The sequence below is a fragment of the Diadema antillarum genome, unplaced genomic scaffold (assembly GCF_040938485.1).
Source record: "Diadema antillarum isolate AM-2024a unplaced genomic scaffold, OU_Dant_1.0 seq00000483_RagTag, whole genome shotgun sequence".
Classification (NCBI taxonomy): domain Eukaryota; kingdom Metazoa; phylum Echinodermata; class Echinoidea; order Diadematoida; family Diadematidae; genus Diadema; species Diadema antillarum.
In genome coordinates, this window is record NW_027271446.1 from 1,177,522 (window position 1) to 1,193,757 (window position 16,236).

Sequence of the window (16,236 nt, forward strand, 5' to 3'; positions counted from 1 at the left end):
TCTTTACTCCACAGTTACTAGCAGGGCCGACGTAGGCCTTATAACTTCTGTATTTTGGAGTCACCTCTAACCATGGTTTATGACCAGACACTCTCGAGGTAAAGTGATTCCAGAACTAATCTACAATTCCGATGTTGATGTTCCCTTTTCCAATATACACGAATCATTGATAATTCGAGGCTCTTTTCAATCACTAGTGACAAACACACGCAGCAATGTGTGCAACGGCTCTTCGATTGACCAATCAATGTTATAAAGAGAGTGATTTTCTCTAATTATGACAATTAGGAAATTGATACAATGACAGTCCCATAATTAACTTTGTAATACGCTAACTTATACAATGTTGGAAATGTCACGGAATATTCAATTTGTTATCGATAATGATTGATGGAATCTAACTGAAACTTTGTTATTACAGCGTATTACATAATTTTTTAGATCTGCGATGCCTTGGTGGGCAAGTGGCATCAGACGCCGGAGGCCTGGGGCCAAGAAATCGGGGCACTGGAGTCCATTCACGTTTTAATACTGTAAATCGGGTATAAGAGTTGAAAGGCCTAAAAAAATCATGATCTAATAAACAAATGATAAATGAAATATTAAAGTGCGAGTGTTACTAGTCAACCAAGGAGGACCCCCCCCCCCCCCCCCCAACACATTTTCTTAAACAAGTACTATCTAGAGTACATTAGTGTACTTGTTCTTTTCACTCTCTCTCTCTCTCTCTCTCTTCATCTCTTTTTGTTTTCTCCATTTTTAACTTGCTTGGCCCCCATTTCGATCCATGTTGATACCATAGTACACATTTGTAAGCGCGCCGGTCGAACGACCGCACCGCCCTTCGTTGCTTGTGAGAGGATCGCGTACTGTGCGTAGAACAAAATCATAAAGGGCTGGGGTAGGGACCGAGACCGGGAGCGAGCGAGCTCAGTAGAGCAGTGATTATTGATCTTGGTCGCAATGCACACTCTTTCACCAGTCTCGCCTTTGTGATACCGATTCAGCTTGTCGCCAAACATCTGAAGTGTGCGGAATCTCGACATGAATAATTTGTGCGGCATGGAACCGTGACGAAAAGCGGATCATGTAAGTTTACAGACAGATTCTTTCAGAATCGTCCTCTAAATACAGTCACGGGTCTTTACACTCAGTTGCGTGGCCGACCAGACCTCGCGGAGCTCGCTCGCGGGAACTACCGGGGCAATACGTTGCTAGGGAAGCCCTTTTGATAGGAGTGTGCGGTGATCGTGACTTTCATGAAGTTATTGTGATAAAAAAAAAATCCCGAGTTTCCTTCTGTGTTCAGTGAGAATGACTTAACGGCGTTCGAGATTTGCCCAGTTTTCTTTCACCAATGGCGTGTTTTCCTATTTGACAAGATTGTTTGTTTTGATCGTTACTTCCCAGCATGATGGACTAAAATTCTATCCTCACTCGTGTTCATCACTGCTGATCAGTGATGCATCAGTTTCATTCAAGGATCTTGTTGATGATCATGTTACTGTGCTAACAGTTAATCCTTGCGACTTGAGAACCTTACCAAGAAGATTTGAGACTGATTTTTTTTTTTGTGGCAAGTTTATGTTCAAGTTGATTGCCTCAGCAGAGAAACCATGATCTCTGTTAACACTTTGGACCAATTTCTGACTTAGAGACCTCCTGCTTGGCTTCTGCTCCAACTCCATTTCAAGATGAGCAGTTATCATCATCACCATCTGTATGTGAATGGTAGCAAGGAGTAAGTATTACTAATGGGATATTGTACAATTTGAGAGCATGTTATAGACTAGTCAGTTCCAACTCAGTTAAGTCTATTGCTTGATAAACTTGTGCTGTGACGTGCAGATAGTGGCAGAAAACAAAGCTTCTTACAGACCATCCCTACGTAATGTACATTTGTACAATTGTATGGCTATTGCTAGTCCATCACCTCGATCAGCCATCAATTTGTATGACGTGGCTGCTAATTAACCGATAGAAATATCACTGTTTGGCTTAGCCAAACTTGAAATGGAAAATTTCATACTTTTTTTTTGTTTTTGCTTTTTTTTTACATCAGGTCTGATTGTGAATAACTAATTCTTTCCCTCTAATTTCACTTGAATATCAAAACCAACTTTAAACATGATGTTTGATTTTCCTATCTAGCAAAACTTCTGTAATGTCACAAAGTTGTCATTAATGTAGTTGCATTGTAACTATTACCACGGAATGCAAAATCTTACAAAGTTAATAAACAAAAGAATTATTGATAGATATTAATCATGATCACATATGATGACAAGGAAATGAAATGATGATGCCATCAGATCACATTTCTTCCATTAGCATGACTACAAAACTTCACTAGAATTCTGCATATATTTATGTGATTTAAGCTAATTAAAACAGAATAAAATATACCCTTTGCATCAAATATTACTTGAGTAGCAGTGATTTAGCAAGTACCAGTAGTTCTTTCTTTCTTTCTTTTTATTTAGAGTGAGGAGTCATAGTCACTGTGTTATTAACTAAATTTACAGTTATTATCTTGTTCTTCAATCATGTGAGGAAGGAGTGATGGAGTATGAAATTCATCAGTATATTACACCAAATCATCTAATTTGCATCCTTTATAATCTGACCTTTGTTTATTGTTTCTTGCAAATTAAGAAAATTAGAAGTTCTGTCCAAAGTTCTTGTTGGATTTGTCTCGTCATAACAAAAGTTTTATTGTTTTGTTCATTATCTAGGCCTTGGCCTTTTTATAGGAGTCAATTTGAACTGGAAGTTGAGTTTTTCTGTAAGGATTATCATTAAAATAACAAGATGATAAAATTTGAAAGGCAGTAAATTGACTTTGCACTATTAATTAAATGTAACTACACACATAGAGCATATGAATCAAGCAAAATTTTACTTGCTTGACAAATGTATTTTTTAACACTTGCCATTAAAAAAAAAAAGCAGTTCCTTGCGTAAGGAATTGGACATGAAAGCTCAAGTTATGAGGCATAAATTCATGCCCTAAGAAAAATCTTGTGTTGATCAATTGAAGGCAAAATTAATTTATGATATTCAAAATATGGTGTTCAGTTAGAAACTTCATAAAACATTGATGAAAAATTATAGTTCTATGTCTGAAAAAAAGTAACATGAAAATAAAGTCTTTGCATGTCACAAAAAAGTTAGAAAAAAAAAAAAGGGACATGAAACTTATTTCCCACCATGAAAAAAAAAGAAGAATCTATTAATTTTTCACCCTCTGGCACATAATAAGACTTTGATATAACCTAGAAATATGTGATATGAAAAAACAATTCTTTCACAAAGAACGAAAATAGTCATACCCACGACAATTGGTTTGATTATCCCATTTTTACTGTCGAGTCCCTCGTTTATGGAATCACCCACATTATGCCTATGATTTTGATTAGTATGTCAAGCTGGAACATGTTCAGTTCTAGACTTGTCAGGTGATATCGGAATACAAAGTGCTGTATATTTCACTTCATGTCAGAGCAATTGAAAACATCAAATACAAGTCAGCTCATTCTGCTGTGCCATCAAGTTTCAGTTTGTAGGGCAAGAATCCAGATCCCGCAAACATCTAAATCTTGTTACGATGGCGTATCGAACATTATGAGTTATACTTCTACATACCAATTAAGACATTTTGATAATGATTTCAATAATTCATTTATTTTTATGGAATGGGTTTTCGGAATGTGCCCAATCAGGAGTGTAAATATTACTCAGATGTTTTGCCTTTGTTGTTGTTGTTGTTGTTGTTGTTATTGTTATTGTTATTATTATTATTATCATTCTTATTATTATCATTATCATTATTATCATTATCATTATTATTGTTTGTTTGCCCTTCTTCTTTTTTTTAAATTTTTTGCTAATGCATACGAGTACAAAAAGTGTGCAGCAAAAAAGCATCTATAGTTCTGCACTGCATGCTACAAACTGTATATCCTGCGCCAGATTGCTAGCTCTTCTGTGGGACTTTCCTTTGCATGCAGCACAAACCTGAACAATATTTACTGGCACTTTGAATCACTACGGTCATCTGCATGGCTGATCAAAGAGTAGCCCCATTGCATTGCAATACAAAGTTTTTACTGGCTGATATCACAGTCTTTAAGCTCATTTTATAAAACAAATAATGTGCAGGTTTAAAGCCCCCTCACACCTGAGCAAATGTAGGAGGATGAAGGGGGACGAATGGGAAAAACACACGAAATGCGCGCGAATTCAATGATTTCAAATAAAATTGCCTTTAAATCATCCGATTGTAAACTAAAGTCAAATATGATTAACGAACGGGAAGCGAAGGATAAATATGACATGCGAAGGATAACGATTTTTCGGTTCACTTCTTTGAGTAAATTGCGGCCGAAGGCAAGCGAAGGATTGATATGACCTGAAAGACGAACGAACAATGAGCAATGGTTGTAATGATATGGCGTGCGATTGGAAACGAAGATGAAAGAATAGATCAGGCGTACTCTACGTGTGTGTGCGCTCCTCGGGGAGTATAAAAGCGACCAGGTCCGTCCAGATTTCAGTGCAGCCAGAGAAATCATCCACGCAACATGAAAGGAAGAGGCAAAGGCAGAGGGAACGCACGAAAGACTGCATCAACCGGGAAGAAATCCACCACCTCGGAATGCTCACGACCACAGTCTGAAGTGCCGCCTCCTCCTGACAGTCCCGCAGAGGCACAATCACAGTCTGCCAGTCCACAGTCACGGTCTCCAATCCCGCCTCTATGCCAACATCAAGAGGATGCTGCCAGTAATGCCAGCAGTGATGATGAGGATGGAGATGCTACTCCACAACCAGGCACCAGTGCAAGTGGTTGGTCACAGAGAGCAGCTCAGCATGCGCCAATTTTTTTCGTCAGGTTATTCGCTCGTATTCGTATCACTTCGCAATCCATAGTTTGTCATATGTAGTACATTATGTATCTCTTACACTTGCCTTCGTGTATGATGCATCGCTATTCAAATTTAGTAAAAGTCAATCTTGGTTTCCCTTCGCATAGAAGATGGCAAGCGAAAATACATTTGTCATAAGTATCTTCCTTTCTATGCGCAAGTCATATTAAGTCATCGTGTTGCTTCGTTTAGGGTTCTTTCGAGATCGGTCCACCTTGGCAAAAGCGCGATGAGGGACTATGCATGACAATAGCACACCAACGATAAACGAATGATTACCGCAGACTAGATAAAAGATGCAAATTCAAGCAAATGACAGACAATTTTTCAATTTGTCAGGAAATTTTAAACATGTTCGGAAATCCCGTGCGAATTTGAATAATCGCAACTGTTACAAACCTAAACACGAAGGGTTAATATGATTTACTATCAATTACCATTGAAAACGATTTTTCAAAAAATGCCTTTCGCCAGCCATAGCAAGTCATATTTCAGGCAATTCGCTCAGGTGTGAGGGGGCCTTTAAGTTTGCGATGTTAGTGGAAATACAGCACCCTCGCAGGTAATTCACAATGTCGTGCAACATGCACTCGGCTGTACCTCGTGCAACATGCATTTGGCTGTGCTTCATGCATATTACACTATTGTAATTAATACCATCGAGTGCAATGCATATCTTGAATAACGCACTCGTACCTTTGCATTATTTGGATCAAAACATCAATATAGCACACTATGATATACCATAGTTATGGGTTAACTCGGCCTACATGTTTGTAGATGGTAAACTTGGCCACTTGTAATGTGCGTGCTTGGGGCCGAGTTTACCCGCTAGGCTGAGTTTACCCATAACTATGGTATTTATTTTGTTCCTGACCTCACACCATATCTATCTTCTGTAGTCTTGGAGTTAATTCTCTGTGATTCAAATCTTTAAATAGTTTATTGATTAAGTGGGAAATTAATTGCATTTGCATTGCCTGTATTCACCTTTCATCACAAGATTAGTAGAGAAATCCATGTATCATAGCTTTAATTTTATACCCTATTTATTTACCTTTATGGTAATCTATATACACAGTGTTTACCTAAGCTGTCATTATGGTGGATATTAAAATGATGAACCTTGTATTTCTGAACCTAGAATTTAGAGTGCAGTTATGAGAGGAATGGTTCATGATTGTAATGTGTTGGTTTGACAGGTTGTCATTTATTACCATTGTGTGTGATCTTTGGTATTTGGTATTCTGTACAAGATTACACTATAAGTTGCAACTGGAAGACTGCCCATATGATATTCTTGATACTAAATTTAGCACATGCCAGTGCAGTCATGAATTTGCTGTTAGGTTTAGTTATTTTTTGTGTGAACTGATTGATGTGTGAATTGTTCTAGTTCTGTGGTCTATTGATGACATAGTTGTATCATACAATTCCGTCAGGATGTACCATTTCTCATGGTGATTGGTGTTTGTTTGCTTGAAGTTTGTTTTTGCACCATGAAGGAAACAACCGAAATGTTAAAATTATGTACAATATTCTACAAAAGAGAAATTTTTATGTCATGACTGCATGAATATAAAGAGATCAGGAATCTGAGAGGAGAGTGTGATAATGGTTGCAAATCACTTGGAGATCACCAAATGTTGGATCCCAGCAAAGTGAATCTAAAGCAATGTTCTTTGATCACAAAACTTGTATACTACTACTGGTATTACTACCAAATTTCCGAGTCCATCTTTTAACCCCCAGATAAGTTACATTTGTATTCTCAACCCCAGTGGATGACAGAGAGAAAAGGAAATTTATGCATAAAATAATCCTTTGTAATAAGAAAAAGAAAAATCTGACTGTGATCTGTCCCTGATATCAGCTGTGTATGATGCTTGTGAACAGACACACACCACAAACCTTGGCATCAAGGCTATGACATGAGATGATGCATCTAGGGTTAGTACAGCCTTGCCTGATGATGTATGGAGTTGTCTAGTTACTCTGAGACATAATTTGTTTTTACTGAAAGTTAGGTCAAATGTCACTATGTGGGGAAGCCTCTTTCCCAAAACTTTGGGGCATGATATGTGAATATGGTTAGCTATTGCTTCACGATACATTCCTCAGATAATGTAGTTTGACTTGATTTTAGTTTCATTTTGTCTTTTTCTACAGCTGAGACTGTGAGGGAAACCAGCAGCTATTCTTTGTTCTGACAGATATGAACTTTGATATAATTATGAATGAAAATTTAAATACACAACAAAATTCCACCTAAAAAGAACTATGTGTTTTTGATGTTCTGTTAAGTGAAATATAAAGTGAAATATAAGTAGAATAACCCCAAATGTATTGTTTGTTTGATTGATATTGACCGACAATTGTGCTATTGTGACTTGTTGAATGCTGCCGCTGCACTGTACTGTAACCACTGTTGTGCATTCAGTGCCAGTGACAAGCGTAGCACCAGTCATGCCATCATCTCACAAACTGTTCAAAGTTACAGTCAGCAGCAATAATTGGAATACACTGTCCTGTCATGTATTTGCTTGGTAATGGTTGAATGTGTGTTTGTTTTGAGTGAGATTTGGCGCTGAAAATAATGCGTGAAAATAAAATAAAAAAAAAGAATGTCAGCCAGTTGACGTCCGGATAACACAGAATCTGGATAGTCAATAGCTGGACAAGTGAAGTCCTCCTGTACATACAATTTTTACAAGTTTAGTGTAGGATATAGAAGCATTTGGAAAATAAGTGACCTAGAATAAACATTATTTTGATTTGTGGCCAAATTGGGAATTACGCCTTATGGTGTTTAGCCCTTGAGTATAAGTTGCTACCTACAGATAGAATTTCAAGGAAATTTTGGCTGTTAGCATCAGGATATGTCTCAATCTTAGAATCTTGATCTCTCATTGATAGTGGCAGTACAAAATTCGATCTCACATATCAGATGACCTATCACCTACATCACACCTGGGAGTGTGGGGCAGAGTCCGATGAGTGAAATTTAACCTTTCCACCGTCATCTGGTAATAAAACAAAAATTACTACTGTGCCATTATTCCATAATGTTCTCATGTTCTGAATCCTGCAGCAGTTCACCTTATTATACAATGTAACTATGCACCAGGAAATAAATCATTCCAACAGGATGGGTTTAACATTGCATGCTCAGGGTTTGAGTTATTTTCTGTTTTAATTGAGCTGTGACGTTAGTATGCTCAGTTTATATCCGTCATTGTCCATGATTGTTAATTATAGAAACCAGGGCGCTGTTTCATAAAGCTGTTGTTAAAGTTACAAATGACTTAAGAATGACTGGTGATCAGTTCTGATACAACTGCTTTACTTTTATCAGAATTTCCATTCTGATAACCTGATCACCAGTCGTTCTTCAGTTGTTCATAACTTTACGAATATCTTTATGGAACACCCCCTATACAATTTAAAGTAATGTTTGCTGTGGAGTTCATAATTCTAGAAGACAATGGCAATGCATTATGTTGAAGCTATTATTGATGCTGCATCAGCATGCAAGGTGTACTATGTGATTTGCCACATAGAAGAGCAGGGGAGCACACTCTATGAATTTCACTGTGGGGTGCTTTGCATTCTGGTTTATAGAACTACAAAATGTACAGTGTACTTAAAGCAGGTGATGTGACGAAAGAATAGTACATCAGACATACACTGCTGGATATGTAGAGTTTATCTTGATTCATTATCTCAACCTAGTACATGATCTATTGTGGTGGTAGATAGCTCACTGTAGAACAAATAATTGCTTTGTCATCAATAGTGTCAAATATCACACCTCTGAGATATTAATTTCTTCTCTAGAATTGAAGACATACATCATGATACAGCTGTGTTAAAGTCTACAGTTGTTCAGTTATGTTCTACGCCACATTGTGAGAAAGATCCCTTGGATCATTTCACCAGTTGACAAAGTGAAAACACTGCAGACATGATTGATTGGATAAGGTATCCACTTTGTTTCCGTGCTATTAAAATGATGACATTTTCTCATTATTGAATTGGATTCTATTGTATCATCTCCCAGGTGATCTATGATCTCACTTTAATTGTTCAATGACAAACAGCATTCATTCGTATGCCCAGCAACTCTACTGATCATTTTCCCCCAATTAGAAAGCAGAACTTTATATAATACTAATAGGTCTTTTGGGGTGTAAAAGTAGGTGTAAGATAAAGGCATATTAGGATATTTTTGTGTGTGAATGCAGATTTTTTTTCCTTTTCTTTTTTTGGCATTTTGTTTTGGTTTTTTTCCTGAAAGGTGTATTATTGGAAAAAGAAAACAATCTTATCCTGTGCAGATAGGAAAGATGATGCAGTTTTTATTGTTTCATACTGCTTATTGCTCACATGAAATGTTAATAAGCAAACATATCATGTTGCAAAAGTAACAGAGGTTTTCAGGTTATTCAATATTTGGTTTGGATGTGCAGAGGGGGGAATTGTTTCTATGTGATAGGTCCATGGATACATAAATAGCAGAACAGCATGTTGTCTTTAAATGCATTGTTATGATTGAGATTTCTCAAACTCCAATGATTTTTTTAGACTGACTTTGAACTAAGATCTAAGATGTCTGAAACAGAAGGTAGGAAACGTACCCTAGCAGGCATTAAATGAATGCAAACAAACAAAGTAATGAACAAAAGAAATCAAAGAGGCATACAGTAAACAATAATAATGCCATACACATTCACTTTACTATTGGCAGAGTCCTTCGAATGGAGCTTCAGTATTGTGTATTTGCTACTAAGCATTGTATGGTACCTTTAACAAGGCTTCCTTTTTTTTCACTTGATCAGATTACAAAGTTTTCAAGAAGGATTACGGCTGCTTAGCCACAGGTAATGTTATTTGTCTTGAGATAAGCCTAATCTTTTGTTCTTAAAAGGCCTATCTAGGCCTGTCTCTAATAAAAGTCCAGAATGTGTTCTGCACATTCTGTGTGGAGAGGGAGAGAGAGAGAGAGAGAAGGGAAGGGAGGGGATGAGCGAGAGCTGTTGGAGAAAGACCGATGTAATGGAGGCACTTTCCTCCAAATTTTTCTTGTTGTTTTTCATGCACTCATTATTTCTGTTCTAGATCAAAGTCAATTTCAAACTTTTACAATATGCTTTGTGATCATTTTCATTGTCCTTGATTCTCATTCCACCCTTAATTAAGTTTGACCCATATACAGGCATGCAAACACTGACATCCTTTTGTGCAATGAAATGTTGTCATGTGCACCTTGCATAACTATTTTTGTGGCTAAAAATATGAGAATAGATATGAAAGTAACCCTGCACTGCTATCAGAATGTAGGGAATAAGAGAGAATTATAATGAGTATATTTCAGATGACCCACAGACTATGTTAATGTAACTAAAATAGTTGTAAATAAAAACTGTATGCATTTTTTTTCTGATATCATGCATTCAGCATTTGTGCCTAAGTGCAGAAGTTGTCATCATTACTTTTATTCATTACGAATTTTTGCTCAATCCTTGTATTGTTCAGTAGTACATCAAGGGCAATGTGATAATACAGATTGCAATCTCAAGTAGAGAAGTCTGAAGTTTGATATTAGCCACTTCAGCTGGTGCCACTGTTGAGTTCATCTCGTACAAATTGTAATGCTAACCACACCTTATGTGTAAAGGTAAATAATCAGAAATAGATAATGTCAATTGTTTATACCATGAATCTATCTAGTTATTTTTCTCTTCATGATAATTAAGTTGGAAGACTGTTAGTCATTATGTTGCCATTTGATGTCTCAATTTCTCTATCAATCTTTAATGTTTATATTACCAATGCACAGTTGATATAATATCATACTCAGATGAATGATACATGGTGTTGTGAAGATGATATGATAAGATTTTGATACCCAGTGGTCATATTATTTGCAAAAGAAGTCTTATACTTTGACATTTCATCTCTACCTCAATAAATATTGTTTGTCAGTAAGGAACACTAGTTAGTTGACTTGTTTTATCAAGTGATATGAGTGCATGAAACAGATATCACTTTTAGCGTCTATTGTTCACTGTGAGTGAGGATCTTTTCATTGGTCGGGGTTGGGGGGGGGGGGGTGTGTTCCTGATAGTGAAACTGCAGACAGGCATCGTGTAATGAATATACCTAGTCACACTTTTGGGGGCTTTTCCTACATTTTTTTTTTTTTTTTTTGGGGGGGGGGAATTTTTTTGTTTCTGAATCAATAGATTTCCTTCAGGAGAGTTTGAAGATATTCACACTCAATAAGTTTCCCAATTTGAAGAGTTTCTGAGGAAGTAGCACAATAGTAGTTAATATTTAGTGTTCCCATCGATTTCAGTGGCATTACATACTAGTACTTGCCAGATAGAGTTTGTGTTTGAAACTTTTATTTTACATATATTGCATATAATATCTATATAGACAATCAGCATTTGAGATGTGATCATGTGCTTCATATCACTATTTTGCATTCTAAAAAAACTTGCATGATTTTTCTAATTTCTGTTTTTCCCAAAGTCTGATCAATGAGAAGACAAACATCATCTGTGTTTTGTTGCCGTCAGAGCTAATGGTTCAAGTGTTTGATGAGATGAAGCAACATTAGACAGGAAATATGCTATATACAGTTATTTAAGTACAGATAAATAAAAATCAATACCAGGCATATCTAAGAAAGAATAGTGTTCACATCCCCAAACCTCAGTGGGAGCTGGTGACACTTGGCAAGGTTCAGTGCAAGAATGGCAAGAATTCAATTTAGGAAAGTAAGAAATTCCATTGAGGGCAATGACTTTTGACATTCTATTGACTTGAGTTTAGTGGTTGTGAAAAGCACCGTTGGAAATGAGAGTAGATACTCGTTTGGCATTTTCACCATACCAATAATTATTATTTGATGAAGGCAATCTGTCAGGCCTTGACACATGATTAATTTGATGATGCTAAACAAGAGCAGTGGTCATAAGGCTTCCATTTCCTAGCATTCATTGGTCTTTTGGAATGATTTCTAGAAAAGGGTTATTTTCAAGTCATTTCAAAGCCCACTAGTTTGAACTCTTTGATCTATAAATGTAAATAATGCTCTATCAGAATCATATATTTACCCAAATTGTTAGTTATTCCATCTGTATCTTGTAAGGACATCTATTTCATAGATGTTCCACTACTCACTACCCTTTATATGAACTGATGTGGTTAGCAGCTTTGTATCACATAAAATGATTGTACATCATGACATGTTAATATCTCCTTAGTCATAGATTCAGAAAATAAGAGTTTGGTGCCTCTCATCTTACTAGTAAAATATCAGTTGATTTATGTAAGCCACATCATAAAGATTTCTGTCCCGTACTATTAGTCAGAATACCTGTGTTTTGAAATTGGAGCTCTGACATTTCTTTTGTGTAGGTATTGTACATCCTTCATTGAGATTGATTCTATCATCAGGATTGTGTATTAAAGCTGTCAATTAATTCTATGTCTCTATGTCTCTGTGTTGCTTCATACCTCTTTCTACTTGAAATATTTTTATGCCACTCTCTGCTTCTTATTTCCTTGTTTACTGTCCTCTGTACTCACATTATTTTCTCTTGTACTAAACACTGTCACAATTCTTTTAGAACTACCTTTTATACTTTATAGATACTGCAAACAACAACTACCTTTTGGGGCAAAGTTACCTCATTCAAAACTTGACCAAAGCAGTTATCCAGTGATTTAAAACTGCATTTTTATCTCAAAGCTACATTGAAGCTTTCAGTACAAATCAATTGATCTTTACATGTTTCGTGAACCTAAACACGGTATCTTTTTTTTTTGGAGGTTCTGCAGTGTGATATTTTCACAATATATTTTTCATGCATTGTTCCACATAATGGTTTGAATGCCATAATGGTGTATTCTATTTCTTTTGCATGAGTAACGAAATGACAATATATCTATTTTTTCCCATGTCAGATGAATACCCTGTAACTCCGTGTGTGGTCAAATAGTGGTTTTCATAGAAAGGCACTGCCTCCATGCATTCACTGAACCGCTCAGCGGGTTTTATCACAAGAATTTAGAGTAGATTTGAATAGCAGAATTGTAGTGAAAAACAACTGGAAAATAACTGAAATTGCAAAAAAACAAAAACAAAAACAAAAACAAACAGCTGAAACTTCCAAGTTTATGACTTTAAGTTATTTCATGCTTATGGCAGCATTTCAAGTGTATTTGTGTCTTTACAATCTGTGACAATTTGCACAAATATCAAAAGTCTGTAACAGTGGCCAGGCAGAGGAAAGGTACTTGATTGTCTGGGGCTCTATTGAATAACAGAGATTTGTCATTTCTTTTGAATTTTTGTTGTTTCTAAGAATTCTGATGGACTCCTAAAGTCCGACTATACTGACCCATGAACTGTTTTTTATTTCTCTCTCTCTCCAACATTTCATCAGAACATTAAGTTTTGTTGCTTTCATGAGAATTGCAAGTGCTTTGGTTCATCTGAATTGTAGGGAAATTCGATAAAGTAGACATTGAATTTTCCATTACCATGGTTACGGCTAACAGTAGTAGACAGGTGGGGGGAGGGTATTGGGGAAGAGAGCTGAACAAGGGCCATACAATCTAGCGGAGATAATAGTGATTGGTATTGGTTCTGGACTGGTTACTCAACTTAATACAGCAATTATTGATGGGACTGCAAGGGGTTCACTGTGTAGCACCCCTTCGGGACAATGAGGGGGGTGTATGACAAAAGCCCACAACTGGTGTATTTTGTGGGCTATTGTCAATTTGCTTGCGCTACATTGAGCAAGGTGAAAGGGGTATGTGGGTAGGGGGTGGTTCTCTTGGAGTGTTGAATTGATAATGCAGTGTATACCTTCAGTGATCTACTACTATGTGCCTGCACATCTTTTTATTTTCCCCTGTACTAATACTTCTCATATGAAGCGATGTGTATGCTCTTGACAAGATACTGTCTTTCCCCTTCCAGTTACAATCACATCTCTGATGAATTCTTCTTTGACTCATTTTCCTTCCTTTTGAGATGAATTCAAATAAAATGGCTTCACTGATATGCTTATGTTTTCCAGTTAGTATTAAGCTACAGTACCAATAATGAATCACTTACATGGTAAACATGCCTTTGATTGCATTTCAATTTTTATCTGCAGCATGGCACATGTCTTGTATTCTTTTTTTTATTAGGCAGTTAGTGTGGATCTGTATTATTATTTTATTTATTTATTTGTTTATTTATTATTATTATTATTTTTTTTGGGGGGGTTTGGGAGTGAAGAAAGTATGAATCGATGTTTACATCGTAAATGTGGAGGCAAAAACAAAAAGTAACTATGTTTGCCTCCCCCCCCCCCCCCAAACAAGATCATTTCCATGAGAAGGGTGATTATAATATAGGCTAATATTATACTGTAAAAGTGGATATTTTCGTGCGACTAATTTTTCGCGCTCGGCCGGATAAGAAGAGTTTCGCGTGTTTTTAATTCCGTGGTATCAAGACATCAATTACAGGAACATATGGCGAGCAGAAATGTTCGTGTGCTTTTATTTTCGCGCTAGTTTCTGTTTGCGCGAAATGCGTGCAAATTTCAACACCGCGAAAATTTCCACTTTTACAGTAGGATAGATATTGAAGTAAACTGCTCTGTCTCTTAAGCTCTGTACAAACTACAAACTTGTCTGCCCCAAGAGCCTGTGATTGTATCCAAGCCTGTTGTAGACTACAGACCCACCAGTATTGGTCCTTGTGACCAATCAATGCAAACATATGCTGCAAACAACTATGAAAACTTGTCATAATATGTCAGCAGAGGTGCTAGTTTATCATTTCCATGTGTAAACATGGACTATAAAATTATCCCATATAAAGAAACAAATATAGTTTGCAGATTGCCATCATACTCTGAACAAGTTTGATTACTCAAGAGGCCAGTAGACCCTGGCAGTGCTATCTCAGCTTGCCTTGTTGCTATGGTAACACAAACAGTCTGTTGGTACTTCTTGCCCAAAGAGGGCCTCGGGATGATACGTCACAAAATGTGGCGTGTTGCCAATCTCTGGTGCCAAGATAAGAATGACATTCCTCAACGTTAAAAACAGCTTTCTTTCTCTTCTTCTATCAATTTCAGAGAAGTATTCAACATAACCTCATTTTCTTCTGATGCCGTGGATGTATAACCAACTTCAAATTACGCTATAAAGGTTCTTCTAACAAGCCTATAAAGGCCTATAGATGTCAAAAATGAATATATCTTTCTTGCCAAACGTCCAAGGTTTGTCAAAGGTATGTTCACACCGGTGAACATGATTTCTGTCTGCTTGTACAACTAAGCCATATTAACCTCAACAATGACTGGCAGTCAAGATAAATTTACTACCTTGTCTTTATAAAGGAGGAGGTCTATGTACAATTCCAATTAAGGTTAATGTCTTCCTTGAAGTTTATTGGTGCGCTTGTCTCCGTAAGTGAATGGACATTGCAATAGCAAATTTCTTGTTTGGAACCAATAGTATGTAACACAATTTATAATTACTTTGACTTCCTTCTGAGAAATTGTGAATCTATTTTCATTAGCATTTCTAATTACCTTTCTGAATGGACACAGTATAAACAAGTAGGCTGCAGGGAAACATCAGAACAATCTAGATAAATGTGTGACACTGTCAATGCCTAGTTTGCATTGTACATGGCAGTCATATCTATGTAACATAAAATCTTTGTATGTTTGCAAAGCTTTGTAGCTCACCTGAGCCAAATGGTTTAAACCATGTACAGTAGACATCAGTTAAATAACAAAGTCCTCGGGACCGGCAGTTTTCTTTTGTTATAACAGAATCAATAAACAATAAAAAAACATAGGGCAGATAATGTTGCGGTCTGAATTTTTACTTCGTTGTAACCAGAATTTTGTTATATAACTGTGTTCATTATTACGGGAGTGCACTGTAACACTTTTCTGGAGCTGTCTTTTACCCTCATTTTCTCACTTTCCCTGCCTATGACTGTGTGTTCAGGATCTTTCTAAATTCTGAGTCTTATCTCTCTGTAACTTTTGTTTCTAGAACCTGGCTCGTACTCCATGTCATCAGACTGGCTCACTGCTTTGTACACTTCTTTTTTTTTTTCAATAACTATGTATACGCTGAAAACATCTGTATCAATGCACATAAAATGTGCATGTGTTCTTAGCATTAAATTTCATGTTCATTTTGCTCTTGCTATGGATAGTGATGCCAATGATGACTTGGAGATGCTGATATGGTTGTAAGTTTAAAGTTA

The 16,236-nt window shown here is 36.6% G+C and overlaps 1 protein-coding gene across 1 annotated transcript in view; it reads left to right on the plus strand.

Moving 5' to 3' along the window:
* Nucleotides 1–1,039: 1,039 nt before the first annotated feature.
* Nucleotides 1,040–16,236, plus strand: part of LOC139733561 (dual specificity tyrosine-phosphorylation-regulated kinase 4-like) — a 93,664-nt gene continuing 78,467 nt past the window's right edge. Inside the window, exon 1 of the mRNA XM_071644372.1 lies at nt 1,040–1,741. Within this exon, the coding sequence (XP_071500473.1) occupies nt 1,695–1,741 (47 nt within the window). The 5' untranslated portion in view covers nt 1,040–1,694. The remainder of the gene's footprint in view (nt 1,742–16,236) is intronic.